Source organism: Drosophila biarmipes, unplaced genomic scaffold (genome assembly GCF_025231255.1).
Source record: "Drosophila biarmipes strain raj3 unplaced genomic scaffold, RU_DBia_V1.1 ptg000007l, whole genome shotgun sequence".
NCBI lineage: Eukaryota > Metazoa > Arthropoda > Insecta > Diptera > Drosophilidae > Drosophila > Drosophila biarmipes.
The window spans coordinates 73,370-93,467 of NW_026114528.1; the positions used below are offsets into that span (position 1 = coordinate 73,370).

Sequence of the window (20,098 nt, forward strand, 5' to 3'; positions counted from 1 at the left end):
AAGCGTAGAGGCTGCTTAAAAACACCAAAGATACTTATTTTTTATTTATTTTTTTATTCCTATTGGAGCTATAAGATATAGTTGTCCGAACCAGCTGGATCCGACTTATACACTCCCTGCAAAAGAAAGAAGACTTTTGGGAAAATTTCAGCCCGATAGCTTCAAAACTGAGAAACTAGTTTGCGGCAACTATATAAAAAATAATACCTTTGATGTTTTTTAATATATAACCTCTTTGCCTCGGCGAAATGCTTGTACCAAGTATAGTATGTCTATATTTAAATGAACAAATTTGAGAAGAGTGATAACAATAAAACCTGAATGTTTCTTCTCAATAGAATGATTATTATCTTCCCAAAAAAATCCTCGGAACAATCGATTTTTTATACTTCTAAAGCAGGCTACCTGATATCATTGATCTAGTGATATGGCTCAAGGAACAAACGCTGCTCCACCGTTTGTGTTATAGCACGAATCCGACAAATTTACATAGCAGAAAGTGGTCCTCTGCGCATTCATATTGCCCGTGTGCACTTCATGCGTGATCTGCGTGATTTTAAAGCGAAATGAATTGGTTCGAATGTATGACGGTTTGTCCGGAAGTATTTACGTTTTTAAAACCTCTGAATGGCCCAGTGTAGCTCTAACCTTTCTATTAACTGAACCTGCTCCAAAGACCGTGTTTTGGGAATACTGTTCACCAGACTTGTGACGTCAATTTCTGTACAAGTACCCCTAGGCAACTCATAAGCCCAAGTCGTCGAAACTTAATGATCACTCTCGTGTATTCTCCTCACTTTCTTACACTCTTGTAAGATGGTAAGGTATTTCAGAATGGTGAGACGAGCTGTAGCATACAGATAGCTTAAATACTTATGTATTGCCTCTATATAATTTCTAAAAGGCGTCAATCATTTTTTGATTACATTATCAAGTTTTGCATTACTACAAACTAGGGGTGACATTAACGAGCATTCTTATTAGCCACGCAACAATAGACTTTTCGACTTTTCGGTACATTTCCTTTATTTTTATTTTTAATGAGTTTTTTCTGGACCGACTCCAGGTTAAAGTTTATTTTTTAAGTGCAAGAATGTTTGTACATGTTAAATAACTAACTAATACATAACAGAAGTGGGGTAGTTTTTCTCCGGGTTTCTTGCAAAGAAGCAATAGGAATACATATAACAAATGTGGTATAAGAGTTGGGCTTTCAACGATACAATTTTAAAATTCAAATTAACTTTTTTATAGTGCAGAAATGTGATCGGGAAGTTCACCGTTTTCAAATTTTTCCCACATTCGTAAGAACAATTTTTCTAGTCCTTTGGCATACTGTGAGCAATCAAATAAAGGGCTTTCCACACGGGCTTTCCATACTTTTGCTCTCATGGTTTTTAAATATTCTTTATTTGTACCCAGGCGTATAGCAATATTTTGGTATTCTTCCCTTGTATGAGCTATTAATTCTGGACATCCAAGTGTAGCAAGTTGCGAGGCAGCCACTCTGAAATAAAAATATAAGCAAAACATTAAAATTTAAATAATTGTATTAATATTACTATCAATATATTTGTATTTATTTATTTTTATGTAGCTTTTTTCAGAATGAATTTAAATATGATCAATTTGTGGTCAATGGAAATGATATTTAAATTCAGTTTGAATTAAAAAGTTTATTACAATATAACTTTTAGTGGTTGCGAACACAAAGTAATGTTGGTTTTACAGTTACGTATTTGATTTGATAATACAACCATTTTGTGTTAAAAATTGATTGAATAAATACATTGCTAAACAAGGGAGATACAGGATATGGAGGGAAAGATACTCTTTATTCGGCAAAGAGGAGTGTCATTGTTCCCAATTTAAGGCACTTTCTACGACACTTTTATTAATAGCAGCTAAACAATTCTTAGCCCAGGAAACTACTATAGCTGAAATGGTGAATATACGTCTTACCTACTTTCTCACAATAAACCTTGTTAGATAAGAGCTAGTAAAACGTGTTTAAAAGCATTTTTCTTATCAGGCTGCCAGTTAAAAGATTTCGAAAATTATAAATCAATCGCTCAGGGTCAGAGCAACCACTTCTTTTTTAATTTAGAGTTTTTAGTAAGACCATAACAATACCAATTAATAAAAATTTATATTCTCGGCACTTATAATAATGATAAAATTAGCGTTTCGCTGATACTTGGGATGCATGTATGACTAGTCTAGTGATAACCGGGCGTAAACCGAATGAAAATGTGAAATGTCAATGTATGCACATCTTAGACAGGGTCAGATGACCGGTGAGTCATTAAATCTGCCCGAAAATAATTTATGTACCCAGTGTTTACAAAAAAACGGTTTCAAAGCCATTACATTACCAGGCAAACAAAATCTCCCATCGGTTGAGCACAGACCAAGCCGAATGCAAACTCCCAATTCTAGACCTAATAGTTTCCTAGACCTCAGCGTTCATACAATCAGACGGACGGACAAACAGACATGGCGAGATCAACTCGGCTAGTGAATATATATTTGTTAAGGGGTCGAAAAGTTTCATACTTCGCTTTTTCGTACGAGTAACGGGCAAAATGATGTCCTTTACAGCTTTATAGTCTGCACCTAAGACAGATTCCCTAAATGTTTTGGGAAGCTGTAAATTCAGTTATTATATATACTAAATTCAGTTATATATACTAATTAACTATAAAATTAAAAAATTCCGATTGGCAAAAAACGCGATTAAAATAATCTTTAAAATAATCATTTATGAGAATTTTTAATATATTGTTGTATTATGTTTTTAAAGTTATAAATAAATTAAACAATACCATATCTTTGCTTGTACCAAATGAATATTTTTTATATTTTTAAAAATCCTATATAAATGGTTTGTATCGTGATAAAAATAAAACATTTTCTTGGGACCATAAGAAATTACTCATGTATGAGTATTCAGACTTCGACCACATTCACAAATAGTAAAACCCCTTCTGTAGTGCTAAGAGGTTCAAAACCTTATGAAAAAAGACCTAATAAAAATCTTCTTTACGGCGGTCGCAAAAATATGCCTGGCTTAAAAGGAGATAGCTCTGCAGGAAATTTTTCTGACACAATTTTAAAAATAGCAAATGGTGTCCACCCAACTGTTGATGGAAAAAAAAGAGCTATAACGTCATGCTTAGGAATCAAAAATAGTTTCTGACATTTCCAACATGTTAGGTAAAAGCTTTGATTGGCTACCTGAGCGCGCCATTTTGACATTAAAAAGCGAGCGGAATCAATTTTATTTGCTAAACTCATTTGATGCCTTAGAAGTGTCCAATAACGCGGTCGACTCTCTTATGTTGATAATGCCGTATTACCCTGTCGAATGTATTAAACATTTTTTATATATATTTTTTTTCTTAAAATTGAATGCATAATATTTGAAGAATATTGTGTCAAAATGTGAAGTCAATTAAGGCAAAGTTGTGCGCATTAAAACTTCTACACTTCAGAAAATTGTAAAAAAGTTAAGCAGCCTTGAAAATTGCGTTGAAGTTTCTTTAAGGCAACTTCTGACTCCTGTGCTATGGATGGCACATTGAACAGAGCTTTCAGGTGACTGTTTACCTACAAGCGCTTTTTGTCGAAGTTAAGTTTTCCCAAGCTGAGCGAAAGCCATGATTGGTGATTGGGGATCTCTTGTCATTGAATTTAAGTGGAATAATGGAACGGAATGAATGGAGGAAACCTCTGTGTCGTTAGGAGGGTGCCGACAACCGTACAACGTAGAATTTTTGCTGATTGCGCCATGACGGAAAATGTGACAAGAAGTTTAAATTGATGATTCAATTGAAATCTGTAAAATATACGGTCACACTTGCGCTCAAACAGACAATATTTCAATAATTATTACTTAGATCGGAAGATCGGACTTTTGTTAAAATTTCTGTCTGTTACTAACATTTGTTGTAAGCAAAAGCAAAGCTTTCGATTTGGTTAACTGCACCAATAACCTTCTAAAGTGGATAAAGTTGTATTTATCAATCCGCACACAACTAGTTTTTTTTATTAACGAGTATCTCATATTTTTGATGTTTTTTTGCTGCTCTCTAAGGCAGCCACCGATTTACCACAAGTTATCACACTTATCTATTTTTATGTACGCCAACAACGTTCAAATCTGTTTCTCTTATTCTGATTGGTGCCTTTATTCACACCTTCAATTCGACCTCAACGAAGTGGTGCGACAGTAATCTCCTTTTTGCTAAACGTATCTTGTCTCATATAGCTTTATGATACGGTCACAACATAGACCGCTTTACCACTTTAAATGACCTTGGGATCCTTTTCGATTACGAACTATTCTTCAATAGCCATATTACCTCAATGTTAATCAAAGACACGGGTGTCTTATATTTTACATTATGGGATTCCGAAACCTACTACCATATAATCAATGCAGTCTTAAATTAATTGACTTGCCGTTATTACAACACCGTAAAACAATGCAATGCCATTATGTGTATTCCTTTTGGGTCTCGTCGACTCTGAATCGCTTCTTTCCGATCGCTGTTTCGATACAGCAAGGTGTTAGCCGATCTTGACAATTAAGGCAGTTGTGTGCGCCTTGCAATCCCGGAATTGATGGCTGCTTGCAAAGCAATTGGAGCACAACTGCTTCCTTAGGATATAGGCTGACGATCGGCTACCGTCATTTGTAGGAAGCGTGGAAATATGCAGCGGGTGGTTCTTCTTCGAACACAGTTCGGGAATACCCTTGTGTTAAATAAATGTATTTTTGGAAGTTCTGCCACTTGATTTGGACTGGACATGGAAGGAACTGGCACATCAGAAGATATCGATGGCCTCAAGAGTTCGATGGTTTTCGTCAAAAAGGAATCAAGCTCTACCTACGTTGGAATTTTGGCATTATTTTCGATGGATTGCTTCCATGATGAGAACGTAAGCTTATACACATATAGATAGGGTGCCAATTCTCAATATTAATGCCGGAAAATTGTAAGGAAGTTATGCAACCTTGAAAAGTGCGTTGAAGTTTCTTTAAGGCAGCTTCAGACTCCTGTGCTATGGATTGCACACTTAACAGATTTTTCGTTTTTCCAAACGCAAGTTAATTCTTTTTTCGGCTGAGCGAAAGCCATTATAGGTGAGCTTCGCCACCTGTTTTTGAATATAAGTGGAATTATTTTTTCGACCGGCGTTACACTTGGATTGTCTATATATATCGCCGTGAACAGGTCCCGGAAAATCGGCCAGCGAAAATAATGGCCTGAGAAAACCTAAGTGTCAATAGGAGGAAGCCGTCAGTCTTTAGACGTGGATCTTTGGGAATTTGCTGTTGGAGTTTGAGAAAGTTGGGAGGAGCTTGGGAGTCATAAATGGAGAACATTTAGTAATACTTGGATTTAAGTGCGAAGTGTGTTTAAAAAGTAAGGTGACTTGAAAAGTAATGTTGTCCCCTTCAAAGTATTCCCCCTCAGATACAATTCACCTATGCCAACGGTTTTTCCAATCCTCAAAGCACTTCCCATAAGTACTTTTCGGTATAGCCTTGAGCTCTTTCAGCGATGCAGTCTTTATCTCTTCAATCGTTGCAAATCTTCGTCCTTTCATAGGTCTCTTTAGTTTTGGGAACAAGAAAAAGTCACATGGGGCAAAATCCGGTGAATCTCTCACAAGCAAAGATGAGTGAGCAGGCGCATTATCGTGATTCAAAAGCCATGAATTGTTTTTCCACAATTCTGAACGTTTCTTTCGTATTGCTTCTCGCAAACGGCGCATAACTTCCAGATAATACTGTTTATTGACCGTACGACCATATGGTAAGAACTTCTGATGCACCACGCCATGGTAATCGAAGAATACAGTGATCAAAACTTTTACATTTGATCGAACTTGGCGTGCTTTTTTCGGTCTTGGCTCATCTGGGCTCTTCCATTGTGACGATTGGGCTTTGGTTATGACCCTTTTGAGTAAATCTGGGTCGTCGTTGACGTCATCCAACAGCTCTTGAGCGATGCTCATGCGACGGTTCTTTTGGTCAAAATTCAGCAGTTTTGGAACAAACTTCGCTGACACACGACTCATGCCCAAAACGTTTGAAAAAATTTCATGGCACGAGCCAATCGATATACAGACATCTTCAGCAACTTCTCTGATAGTGATTCGACGATTTTTCAAAACAATTTTCTTCACTGCTTGAACGTTTTCATCAGTTGTTGACGTGCTTGTGCGTCCAGAGCGAGGCTCGTCATTGGCATCTTCCCGGTCATCTTGGAAGAGTTTGTACCACTTGTAAACATTTTTTTTACTCAGAACAGTTTCACCATATGCCACTGTCAACATTTCAAGTGTTTCGGAGCACTTAATTTTATTTTTTATACAAAATTTGATGCAAATCCTTTGATCCATATTTTTCGATAGCAAAAATCGCTGAGCACACAAAACAACTTTTTACCTTAACGCCTCTCACAACTAAACAAAAAAGGGGATTCAATTGAAACTTGGTTCAAATGTTAGGGAAGAGTGTACCAACATAACAAGACAAAAAAAAATCGATAATCGAAAATGTTGCCGGCGAAATTTGAAAAGTCACCTTACTTTGTGAACACACCTCGTATATGTGTTGTGTGTCCGCGCAATCGGTGAATATGTTATATGCTGCCTTCACTATAAATAGATTGGCCTAAAGTGGATTTTGCTGATGGTGCAATGACGGAAAATATTTCATAATTTGTATTTCGAAGTATGGAAGTAAAACGAAATCGGACAAGAAATAAATTGAAATATAGGTACCAATTGAAATTCTTAAAAACACACTGTCTACTTATACTTTACCATTTCAGAACATTGCCTGAGCATCGAACTTTTCCTATGCGTATCCAAACCCTTTTTGACGGTCCTGGAAATTTGAGATGATATGATATAAACAGCTCAATATAAGAAACTTTAGTTCTACCACTTTTGGAAAAACTAGCTGATTCGGTGGGGAAAAGAGCTTTAAATAGCTAAAATGCATACAAACTTTACTTGAGAACTATCAAAGCTTCATGTTTGTGCTATATGTCGTTAGAAAGGTTTTTCGAAATACTATTTAGGTCTCTCAAACATGATTTGTCTAAGTAACACCGTTTAAAAGGCACATTCAATAATTATTGATTTGATCGGATTTTTCTACAAAATGACGGCCATTTTTTTTTACTACTGTTACTAACAGGCTACCGAGCGGGTCGCATGTTGAGGAAAGCGTGCGCCCTGGTTCTCCAGGTTAGCTACGAATAAACGATGAAGTTGGGCACGACCCGGCTACCGTTAAGCCCCCAACATTAAGTTCACACTCATCCCCGCACCCTGACCCCACACGTAATACCTTCCTCTTCCCTATCCATACAACTCATCTCACCTCGGGATGGACTAAGGTGTCACTCGAACCGTGCTGAGAGTCAATCTGGCTGGGAGCCCGAGTCAAAAAATAACTCAATCTCAATCGGTAAGCTCACCAGTTAGACCAACCTGAGGGGAATGCCAAAGGTTATCTTGTGGTAAGGGCCAAGGAAGTTCAGCCTAGCCAGGCTGGACGGCTGGAATAAAAGAAAGGGTTTAGAATTCTCAAACGGAGGATTACCAAGAAGATATAGCCTGGCCAATGGCGGTAATCCCAGACTTCGACTCGCTATGACCACCAGCAATATCAACAAGCGAGAAAGGTCAATGGAAATAGCGCAACCAGCGAGTAAGAAGGTCAAGAAAACCAGCCGCGGCACAAGGTCAAGGTCCTTTGCGGAAGTGATAAAGGATTGGAGGATCATTAACGCCATCGACCAGAGCGATGAAGGAGGTAGGATTCCTAGACACCAGTGGGGTCTGGTTTGACGGGCCCTTGCGGCAGAGGCCTTGGAAGCACTTCCAAACCCACGGCAGCCCCCTGGTTGCACAGATGCGTGGTGGTTTCAGGGAAAAATGAAGCTGATCACCTGGACTGGAGCTAAACTAACACACTCATCATACCATAGCATCATTCTATCTGTCTCACGAATATGACGTGCTATTACCAAACACCGCGAAATACTAACGAAAGGGTTGAGTTACTCTATGACATTCTTCTTCAATCAAGTCTAACGTTCATTATTAGAACCCTAATATCTTAACCAGCTCAAAGCGTGAAAAGTGGAAGTCAAACACTCATTCTCAGACCACCGGTACATTTTATTAATTTACAATAACTCTAGACTGTCCTTCCAGCGAGAACAATACCAATCTATGACTAAAAAACTCGTGCTACTACAAAAATCTCTTCAGAAGAAAATTACGTTCTTCAGCGACGACCTTACTAAAAGGTAGTGACGCCATAAAAAGGGCCTGCCCAAGTAGGAAAGTCACAGCAAGCACAAACCACTATGATAAATCACAACCCTGGCAAATCTTAAGACGAGTGCAGAACCTACTTCTATAAAGCTAAACACAACAACAGCGAATCTTTCTGAAACTAAGTCTATACAAAAAGGAAATAAGAATATCAAAGCGTAGAGCGTAGGCTAACTTTTGTAGTAGCATAGAATCTACTGCGGAGGCATCTACACTTAGAAGAATTTTAGCAAAATCTCAAGCAATTTTAGCCAAAAAACCAATGCCGACCGTTGGACGAAAAGAGTCAGGAAACCCTCGAGCTCCTGCTAGACACTCTTTTCCCCAAAAACAACCAACCAGTGGAGAACCTCTATATAAAGGAGACCAGACAATAGCCTACATCTCAAACCCTGACCGCTTCATGTGTGTGTTTTAAGCTATTCAAATTCCCCGGCCCGGATAGATTTTTTCCGTCTCAATTACAACAGACACTAGATACATCCCTCCCGTGGCTGACAGCCATCTTCCACGACTGCCTAGCACTTAACCACATTCCATCAAGGTCGGCAAAAGCCGTTGAACCCTCCCACACCAACCCAAAGGACTTCCGCCTGATAAATCTCTCTTCCTTCTTATTGAAGACCCTGAAAATGCTAATTGACATCCAGGCTAAATACAAACCCAACAACCTCACCCCAATGGCTATCACTGCCGCCAGACAGAACTGGGAACGCGGATGACGTGGTTATCCTATTAAAGAGTAGACATCCCTATCCACCCTCTCTAGGTAGGCAGCGGATTGTGAACTGAGAGTTAGCCATGAAAAGACCGATCTAGTACTATACACAAGAAAGTATAAGATACCAAGACTAACTCTCGCAAAAGTACATCAAACGCGCTAAACTCTTAGCAATCAGGCAAAGTACTTAGGTGTCATCCCTGACTAAAAACTGTACTGAATAGACAACATCAGCAACGGCATGGAAAACATGCTCAACGGGTCACTCCAGTCATGGCTATCCAGGAAGCCATGTCCCACCTGGATACATCAGATTATCAAGACACAAACATATTCATCTTATCAGAGATTCAAGCAGCCCTCAGGGCCCTGGACTCCTGAATAACAAACTCAACAACCATCTCTGAATGCCGCAAATCTCTGATCGAGAGGTCAACTCATCTGGGAATCAATCTCATCTGGGTGCCTGGACACCGTACTATTAAGGGCAACTGAAGAGCAGACGAGTGTTTCTAAGACTAGGGACAACCGCCGACATCCTTCGCGATAACACCTCCTCAAGCAGAGGCTGTCATCCTCTTCAACAACCGATGGAACAAAACCTCAACACCATCATGCGACCAAATTACAACCCGAAAAGAACTAAAACTCTCGTAAAATGCAATTGGAAGGAAATCTGCACTCTCCTATATGCTCTTACGGGTCACAGACTTCTAGGGACTCAAGCGCGCAGGCTGGGACTCAGTAACCATTACTACTGCCACATCTGCAAAACCTCCTATGCTTCTGCCCAGCGTATAACCTCAAGCGCTTCCAAAGCCTAGGGAGCTACACACCTCCGAACTTTGCGGCCATTCCCAAACTCCTATGTTTCCAAAAAAAAACTATTTATTTCGTGAGAACCAATGATCTATGAGGAAACGAATCTGCACAGAGATTAAGTGGTATGGGCCCAGTGTGGCCTAAGCGGGGGGTTTATTAATCTAATCTAGCTGTAACACTGTAAAAAACCAGAAAGGAAGTTAACTTAGGCAAGCCGAAGTTTGTATACCCTTGCAGTTATAAAAAATAATCAATAATTTTATTAAATTGAATTCGAAATTCTTAAAAATATAAAAATGTATATTCCCAATATTATATTATAATCCGCTCATTCCCATTACAGCTATATTTTCGTCCGTTTTTAATTGAAATTTAATTCGAAATTCAGAACTAATTAAAAAATATTATTTTCAAGCTTATAAGGTTATATGTTAAAAAACACCAAAGCTAAAATTTTTATTTCATGTTTTCCTATTCATTTTCCGATCGTTCCTATGGCAACTATATGATATAGTCGACCGATTTTGATAAAATTTAATTTGAAATTCAAAACCAAATAAAAAATGTTATTTCCAAGCGTAGGAGGTTGTAAGTTATAAAACACCGAAGATGTAATTTTTATACCCTTGCAGAGGGTATAATAATTTCAGTCAGAAGTTTGCAACGCAGTGAAGGAGACGTTTCCGACCCCATAAAGTACATATATTCTTGATCAGCGTCACAAGACGAGTTGATCTAGTCATGTCCGTCTGTCCGTCCGTCTGTTTGTCCGTTTCTACACAAACTAGTCTCTCAGTTTTAAAGCTATCGGGCTGAAACTTTCCCAAAAGTCTTCTTTCTATTGCAGGTAGTATATAAGTCGGAACCAGCCGGATCGGACAACTATATCTTATAGCTCCCATAGGAACTATATTAAAAAAAAAATGATTTCTTTCGTCTTTTTTATTATATACCTTTCTAAACTTGGATATAACATTTTTAAATTAGTTCTAAATTTCGAATTACATTTTATTAAAATCGTACGACTATATCATATAGCTCCTATAGGAACAATCGGAAAATTAGTGGTAAAATATTATTGAAAAATTATATCTTCGGTGTTTTATAACTTACAACCTCCTACGCTTGAAAATAACATTTTTTATTTGGTTTTGAATTTCGAATTAAATTTTATCAAAATCGGTCGACTATATCATATAGTTGCCATAGGAACAATCGAAAAAATAGTCGGAAAACATGATGTTGGGAAATAGTTCGTCTTTATGTTGAATTTAAATAGTATTACATTTGCTTCTTTACTTTTGCCTATTTACCTATAACCTATTTTTACCTATTACCTATAGTACCTATTTTTGCGCACATCATTGTATTGTAACCATTTGGGAGCTTTAAGCTCACACGCATAGCCGAAATTGCAGTGCAATGCGTTAGTGTTAGAACATCACGCGATCGCTTTTCTGTTCTTTTTCTGCACGTTTTGCAAGCCGGCTGCATTCGCTTGTTGATATTAACCGCAACCGCTCGCTGATAGCAACCCCGCTTAAAGTATTGTAAACCCGCTAAATAGTGAAAATAAATGCATAAAACTATAATAAAAACCATAATACAGTCCACTATTCATAAACATAACAAATTTTGGTCCTTCGAGAGCCGGATACCCGCGTTTATTTGTGCATTTACTTTTGTGAACATTAGAGACAAATTTACCGTTTTTTCGTCATGAACGCGATAATGCATAGAACGATTCAACAACGTGGTGCCTGCAAGGGGCAAATAACGCGCACCCTCAACAGTGCTGTGGAGTTTTCACAAAGATGTGAGAATGTGGAAACATTGCAATTCAAGCTGGAGCGTTTGGTCGCCACTTTCAACCACTTTATGGAGCTCTCAGATGAGTTAGTGGAATTTCACTTGGAGGAGGGATATGAAGACCCTGGATTGGACATACCCGAATACGAAGACAAGTTCTACGCCGCGCATGCTATTTTTAGTAACGCCATCAAGGACATGGGAGGTCAGGATCATGGACAGGACCAGTCGAACATTCTACTTTCAAGTACAGTGGAACGCCTATTTGAGGGACAAAACAACCTTTTGGAGAAAATTCATACTTCATCGGGAACTGCTGATTTAAGGTTTGAGAAAATTCGGATTCCCACATTTTCTGGTAAATATGAGGATTGGAGCCAGTTTAGTGATCTGTTCTTAAGCTCAGTAAATAGTAACGAAAAGCTCTCCAAGTGCCAAAAGTTTCATTATCTCAAATCATATCTGGAGGGAGAAGCACTGTCCCTAATTAAACATATTTCCGTCTGTAATGATAATTACCAAGACGCATGGGAAAAATTAGAAAATCGTTATAATAAAAGGTCGCTCATCGCTCGATCGTTTGTTCAGAATTTTTTATCGTTGCCAACCGCTAACAATTCGAATATTGCAGAATTACGCAAGGTAATTGACTCGGCCGACGAATGCATTCGAGGCTTACATGCGCTGAACTGTGACAGCCGCGATGTATGGCTCATTCATATTTTGCTGTCAAAGTTAGGTTCAGAAATTAAACAAGCTTGGGCCAACTGCAGTTTATCGGCCACTGAAGACGTCACCATAGAGGAGCTGTTCGCCTTTCTTTTCGCTCATTGTGATACTTTGGAGTCTTGTCAGGATTTACCCGCAATGCAACCCTCAAGACCAGCCCAGAGTAGACGCCGCCAAGCCGCTTTTCATGCCAGTGGATCAACTCAGTCGTCTCGCGAATGTATATATTGCCAAGGACAGCATTCTATATATTCATGCAATGAATTCAAGGCACTGGATGTAGTCAGCCGCCGCACCTTCGCCAAGGATACAAAATTATGCTTCAACTGCTTGAGTCGATCGCATCAAGTCAGGGATTGTAATTCATCGAACACTTGCCGTCAGTGCAACGCTAAGCATCACACGTTAGTACACCCGATTGAAGCAAGATCGGTTCCTGTGGCACCTGCGCACTCGACTGCCGCTGATACGAATACTGCCGCTGTTAGCCATCATATTTTGGAGAGGGCCAACAATCCAGCCCTACTGCCAACTGTTGTCGCCAATGTTATTGACACATGGGGAAACGAGACCTCGTGTAGGTTATTGCTCGATACTGGATCAACAATAACCATGGTATCTGAGTCGTTTATCCAAAGGATCGGAATTCCTCGCACGCATGCCCGCATTTCGGTAGTTGATTTAGGTGCTAACCCGGCTGGTGTTAGCCGAGGTCGCGCTAGCTTCACCTTACTCTCAAGAACCACGACTGCATCATTGGAAGTCTCTTGTCTAATTATGAGTTCTCTAACTTCTACGATTCCAGCTCAGCAGGTCAAATCAAATGCAACTATTTGGACCAAGATTCGCAGCCTACCGCTAGCTGACCCGACGTTTGGATCTCCAGGCAAAATCGACGTTATCTTAGGCGCTGATCAGCTGTGGAACTTATATACTGGACATCGCCGAGAGTTTGGTATCGAATACCCCATCGCACTGCATACTAATTTTGGTTGGGTTATTACAGGCAGCTACACTGATGGTAACAAAGCATCTACGCACGCACAAGTTCATCACGCTTATGAAGATTTGGATTCCTTAGTTCGCTCATTTATGGACATGGAACAAGTGCATCCGAGTAAAACAACGATAGACGCCAGTGATCCCGCCGAACAACATTTTCTGAAAACACATGCTCGTAGAGAAGATGGTGTTTATATTGTTCAATACCCATTCAAGGAGCCCCGCACGCCAATTGGCTCCACTTTGCCACAGGCTTTAAACCGCTTCGCCGCTTTGGAAAGGAAATTTAGAAGATTCCCCGCACTCAAACAACAATATGTGGATTTCATGGATGATTATTTAAATCGAGGACATATGGAATTGATTCCGGCTGCTGCAGGCGGTGAGGATCCCGCACTTTACAACTATTTGGCACACCATGCAGTTTTTAAGCCAGATAGTACTACCACACGTTGCCGAGTGGTATTTGACGGCTCTGGAAAGGATTCCACGGGTCATTCTCTTAATTCGCGACTGCATATAGGACCGCCTATTCAACGGGACTTAATTGGAGTATGCCTTCGATTTCGTCAGCATCGTTATGTATTTTGTGCAGACATCGAGAAGATGTTTAGAGGCATTTTGGTGTCGGACGAACATACACAGTACCAACGCATAGTTTGGAGGAAGGATGAAAACGCTACGATGGATCATTATCGACTGTTGACAGTAACATATGGATTAGCTTCATCGCCGTTTATTGCAGTTCGAGTTCTTAAACAGCTCTCGAATGACTATGCCGAATTGTATCCCACCGCTGCTGTCGTGCTCAACAGAGACGCGTACGTTGATGATATTCCTACTGGATGCGACAACATCAAGGATCTCATTGCACTCAAAGATGAATTGATTCTGCTTCTTAGCGAAGCTCAATTCAAATTGCGAAAGTGGAGCTCAAACTGTTACGCCCTTTTAAAGTCGTTGCCAAAGGAGATTTGTGAGTATCCACCAGAGGATTTAGAGGAAGACCGCTCAATTCGATTTGTTAAAGTCCTGGGATTGTGTTGGGAACCAAAACCGGACTATATTTTCTTCAAATTAGAAACCCCCGCATTTACGACTGCTCTTACTAAACGCATATTGCTTTCAGAACTAGCCAAGATCTACGACCCGCTGGGTTTGCTTTCGCCAACTGTTGTTTTTCTGAAGATCCTATTTCAAGATAGTTGGCTAAGTTCTGTCGATTGGAATGAAGTACTACCGCAGCAAATATGTACACGATGGCAACAGTTTGCATCGGAAATGCATTTATTGGAAACTTGTCGAGTTCCTCGCTACATATCTGCACCACATCAAGAAATGGAACTGCACGGATTTGCTGATGCATCATCTCAAGCGTATGCTGCCGTCATCTATAGCCGCGTCGAAGTCAACAATGGATATGCTGTCAAACTGATTATGGCTAAAACTCGCGTAGCCCCTATTAAGCCTATCTCCATTCCGCGACTAGAGTTAAACGCAGCTCATTTACTCTCTAAACTGATTTATCTGGTCAAGCAATCATTAACTGTTCCTATTTCCAGAATTAATTGTTGGTCAGACTCTGAAATAGTCCTGCATTGGCTATCTTCTCCGCCTAGGACTTGGAACACCTATGTTTGCAACCGCACTGCTGAAATTCTAGAGGTTTGCCCACGCAGCTGCTGGCAACATATTCGAAGTGGTGATAATCCCGCAGACTGCGCATCGCGAGGAGTACTGCCAAAGGACCTCGTGGATCATCAAATATGGTGGAATGGACCACCTTGGCTATCTCAGTCACGTTCAGCTTGGCCACCTGTTGAAGCTAAGTTTGTTCTGTCGACAGAAGGAGAGGCCTGCCTAGAGATGAAGGCTGAAACGAAAGTTAATCTACACATTTCCGACGACGGAAATTCGCTATCTTGTATGATCAACAAATCCTCCTCATGGTCCCGTTTATTAAGGATAGTCAGCTACTGCCTTCGCTTCGTTTATCGTCTTCGTGAGAGGAATCGACTTTCACCATTCCTATCGGCGTGGGAGCTACAATATGCACGAGCAAAGATCTTTACGCACGCTCAAAAGGAGTTCTTCAACGTGGAGTACCAGCAGTTAACTACCGGACAGCCATTGTCGAAGAAATCGAAGTTGATCCGCTACACACCCTTTTTAGACGAGCAGAGAGTAATGCGTGTTGGTGGTCGCATCGATAATTCTATAGCTACTTATGACGCAAAGCATCCCATTCTCCTTCCTAAGGAATCTCTAATAGCTGGTCTGCTAGTTCGCTATCAACATGCTGCATTGTTACACGCTGGAGTCGAATACACGTTTCATAGTCTACGCCAAAGGTATTGGATTCTAGGAGCTCGGAACCTCGTCCGCAAAACTGTATTCAATTGCAGAACTTGCTTTCTGCAGCGAAGACACACGAGTTCTCAGCTTATGGCTGATTTACCGGAGTTTCGAGTTCAACCCGCCCGTTGTTTTCTGCACACTGGATTGGATTATGCTGGACCTGTGTCAATCAAAACATCGACAGGCCGGACACCAAGATTTGGCAAAGCTTGGTTTGCGATCTTTGTCTGCCTATCTACAAAAGCGATTCACATAGAATTGGTCAGCGATTTGACGACATCCGCCTTTATAGCCGCTTTCAAACGCTTTTGGTCTCGACGTGGACCTATATCAGATTTATACTCGGACAATGGAACGACTTTCCATGGAGCCAAAAGAGATTTAGCTGAAATGCAACGAATGGCAATAGCTCAAAGTCAAGATGAAGAAATTTCAAGCTTCATGGCCAGCCACGAGATTAATTGGCATTTCATTCCGCCATCTGCTCCCCATTTCGGAGGCATTTGGGAGACTGGTGTGAGATCCATAAAGCTGCACTTAAAACGAGTCATTGGCAGCAGTGCCTTGACATTCGAGGAGTATTCGACCCTGTTAATTCAGATTGAAGGGCTTCTGAACTCTCGCCCTTTATGCGCACCTAGCGATCACAGTCTTAACCCGCTAACTCCTTCTCATTTTCTAACAGGTCAGCCTCTCACTTCGGTACCAGAACCATCTTTCCTGGATGTAAATATCAACAGACTGCAGCGCTGGAGACAACTACAGGCCAAGGTTCAAGGTTTCTGGAAACGTTGGAATCTCGAGTATCTCAGCACGCTTCAACCTCGCACGAAATGGCATCAAGATGCTCCAAATGTTGCCGTGGACACACTGGTTGTGCTGAAGGAGCCCAATCAACCGCCAAGCAAGTGGATGCTAGGACGAGTCACCGAAGTTCATCCTGGCCAGGATCAGAGGGTTCGGGTGGTCACCGTTAAAACCGCCAAGGGAATCTACAAGCGCCCTATTACGAAAATTGCTGTGCTTCCTTTGAACTGAACCGTCGTTCAGGGGGGCCGGTATGTTGGGAAATAGTTCGTCTTTATGTTGAATTTAAATAGTATTACATTTGCTTCTTTACTTTTGCCTATTTACCTATAACCTATTTTTACCTATTACCTATAGTACCTATTTTTGCGCACATCATTGTATTGTAACCATTTGGGAGCTTTAAGCTCACACGCATAGCCGAAATTGCAGTGCAATGCGTTAGTGTTAGAACATCACGCGATCGCTTTTCTGTTCTTTTTCTGCACGTTTTGCAAGCCGGCTGCATTCGCTTGTTGATATTAACCGCAACCGCTCGCTGATAGCAACCCCGCTTAAAGTATTGTAAACCCGCTAAATAGTGAAAATAAATGCATAAAACTATAATAAAAACCATAATACAGTCCACTATTCATAAACACATGAAATAAAAATTTTAGCTTTGGTGTTTTTTAACATATAACCTTATAAGCTTGAAAATAACATTTTTTAATTAGTTCTGAATTTCGAATTAAATTTCAATTAAAATCTGATTGATTTTGAATTTTAATTCGAAATTCAGAACTAATTAAAAAATGTTATTTTCAAGCTTATAAGGTTATATGTTAAAAAACACCAAAGCTAAAATTTTTATTTCATGTTTTCCGACTATTTTTTCGATTGTTCCTATGGCAACTATATGATATAGTCGACCGATTTTGATAAAATTTAATTCGAAATTTATACACCGTACATTTTATTAATTTACAATAACTCTAGACTGTCCTTCCAGCGAGAACAATACCAATCTATGACTAAAAAACTCGTGCTACTACAAAAATCTCTTCAGAAGAAAATTACGTTCTTCAGCGACGACCTTACTAAAAGGTAGTGACGCCATAAAAAGGGCCTGCCCAAGTAGGAAAGTCACAGCAAGCACAAACCACTATGATAAATCACAACCCTGGCAAATCTTAAGACGAGTGCAGAACCTACTTCAATAAAGCTAAACACAACAACAGCGAATCTTTCTGAAACTAAGTCTATACAAAAAGGAAATAAGAATAACAAAGCGTAGAGCGTAGGCTAACTTCTGTAGTAGCATAGAATCTACTGCGGAGGCATCTACACTTAGAAGAATTTTAGCAAAATCTCAAGCAATTTTAGCCAAAAAACCAATGCCGACAGTTGGACGAAAAGAGTCAGGAAACCCTCGAGCTCCTGCTAGACACTCTTTTCCCCAAAAACAACCAACCAGTGGAGATTTCGAAATTAAATTTCAATTAAAATCTAATTGATTTTGAATTTTAATTCGAAATTCAGAACTAATTAAAAAATGTTATTTTCAAGCTTATAAGGTTATATGTTAAAAAACACCAAAGCTAAAATTTTTATTTCATGTTTTCCGACTATTTTTTCGATTGTTCCTATGGCAACTATATGATATAGTCGACCGATTTTGATAAAATTTAATTCGAAATTTATATATACTTTATGGGGTCGAAAACGTCTCCTTCACTGCGTTGCAAACTTCTGACTGAAATTATTATACCCTCTGCAAGGGTATAAAAATTACATCTTCGGTGTTTTATAACTTACAACTTCCTACGCTTGGAAATAACATTTTTTATTTGGTTTTGAATTTCAAATTAAATTTTATCAAAATCGGTCGACTATATCATATAGTTGCCATAGGAACGATCGGAAAATGAATAGGAAAACATGAAATAAAAATTTTAGCTTTGGTTTTTTTAACATATAACCTTATAAGCTTGAAAATAACATTTTTTAATTAGTTCTGAATTTCGAATTAAATTTCAATTAAAATCGGACGAAAATATAGCTGTAATGGGAATGAGCGGATTATAATATAATATTGGGAATATACATTTTTATATTTTTAAGAATTTCGAATTCAATTTAATAAAATTATTGATTATTTTTTATAACTGCAAGGGTATACAAACTTCGGCTTGCCTAAGTTAACTTCCTTTCTGGTTTTTTACAGTGTTACAGTTAGATTAGATTAATAAACCCCCCGCTTAGGCCACACTGGGCCCATACCACTTAATCTCTGTGCAGATTCGTTTCCTCATAGATCATTGGTTCTCACGAAATAAATAGTTTTTTTTTGGAAACATAGGAGTTTGGGAATGGCCGCAAAGTTCGGAGGTGTGTAGCTCCCTAGGCTTTGGAAGCGCTTGAGGTTATACGCTGGGCAGAAGCATAGGAGGTTTTGCAGATGTGGCAGTAGTAATGGTTACTGAGTCCCAGCCTGCGCGCTTGAGTCCCTAGAAGTCTGTGACCCGTAAGAGCATATAGGAGAGTGCAGATTTCCTTCCAATTGCATTTTACGAGAGTTTTGGTTCTTTTCGGGTTGTAATTTGGTCGCATGATGGTGTTGAGGTTTTGTTCCATCGGTTGTTGAAGAGGATGACAGCCTCTGCTTGAGGAGGTGTTATCGCGAAGGATGTCGGCGGTTGTCCTTAGTCTTAGAAACACTCGTCTGCTCTTCAGTTGCCCTTAATAGTACGGTGTCCAGGCACCCAGATGAGATTGATTCCCAGATGAGTTGACCTCTCGATCAGAGATTTGCGGCATTCAGAGATGGTTGTTGAGTTTGTTATTCAGGAGTCCAGGGCCCTGAGGGCTGCTTGAATCTCTGATAAGATGAATATGTCTGTGTCTTGATAATCTGATGTATCCAGGTGGGACATGGCTTCCTGGATAGCCATGACTGGAGTGACCCGTTGAGCATGTTTTCCATGCCGTTGCTGATGTTGTCTATCCAGTACAGTTTTTAGTCAGGGATGACACCTAAGTACTTTGCCTGATTGCTAAGAGTTTAGCGCGTTTGATGTACTTTTGCGAGAGTTAGTCTTGGTATCTTATACTTTCTTGTGTATAGTACTAGATCGGTCTTTTCATGGCTAACTCTCAGTTCACAATCCGCTGCCTACCTAGAGAGGGTGGATAGGGATGTCTACTCTTTAATAGGATAACCACGTCATCCGCGTTCCCAGTTCTGTCTGGCGGCAGTGATAGCCATTGGGGTGAGGTTGTTGGGTTTGTATTTAGCCTGGATGTCAATTAGCATTTTCAGGGTCTTCAATAAGAAGGAAGAGAGATTTATCAGGCGGAAGTCCTTTGGGTTGGTGTGGGAGGGTTCAACGGCTTTTGCCGACCTTGATGGAATGTGGTTAAGTGCTAGGCAGTCGTGGAAGATGGCTGTCAGCCACGGGAGGGATGTATCTAGTGTCTGTTGTAATTGAGACGGAAAAAATC

At 39.8% G+C, this 20,098-nt stretch overlaps 1 protein-coding gene across 3 annotated transcripts in view; it reads right to left on the reverse strand.

Moving 5' to 3' along the window:
- Positions 1-1,008: 1,008 nt before the first annotated feature.
- LOC108021920 (UDP-N-acetylglucosamine--peptide N-acetylglucosaminyltransferase 110 kDa subunit) overlaps positions 1,009-20,098 on the reverse strand; it is a 145,063-nt gene continuing 125,973 nt past the window's right edge. For all 3 annotated transcript variants that reach the window (XM_044092650.1, XM_050889795.1, XM_050889794.1), the window contains exon 10: positions 1,009-1,507. In XM_044092650.1, coding sequence (XP_043948585.1) covers positions 1,249-1,507 — 259 coding nt within the window. In that variant the 3' untranslated portion in view covers positions 1,009-1,248. The remainder of the gene's footprint in view (positions 1,508-20,098) is intronic.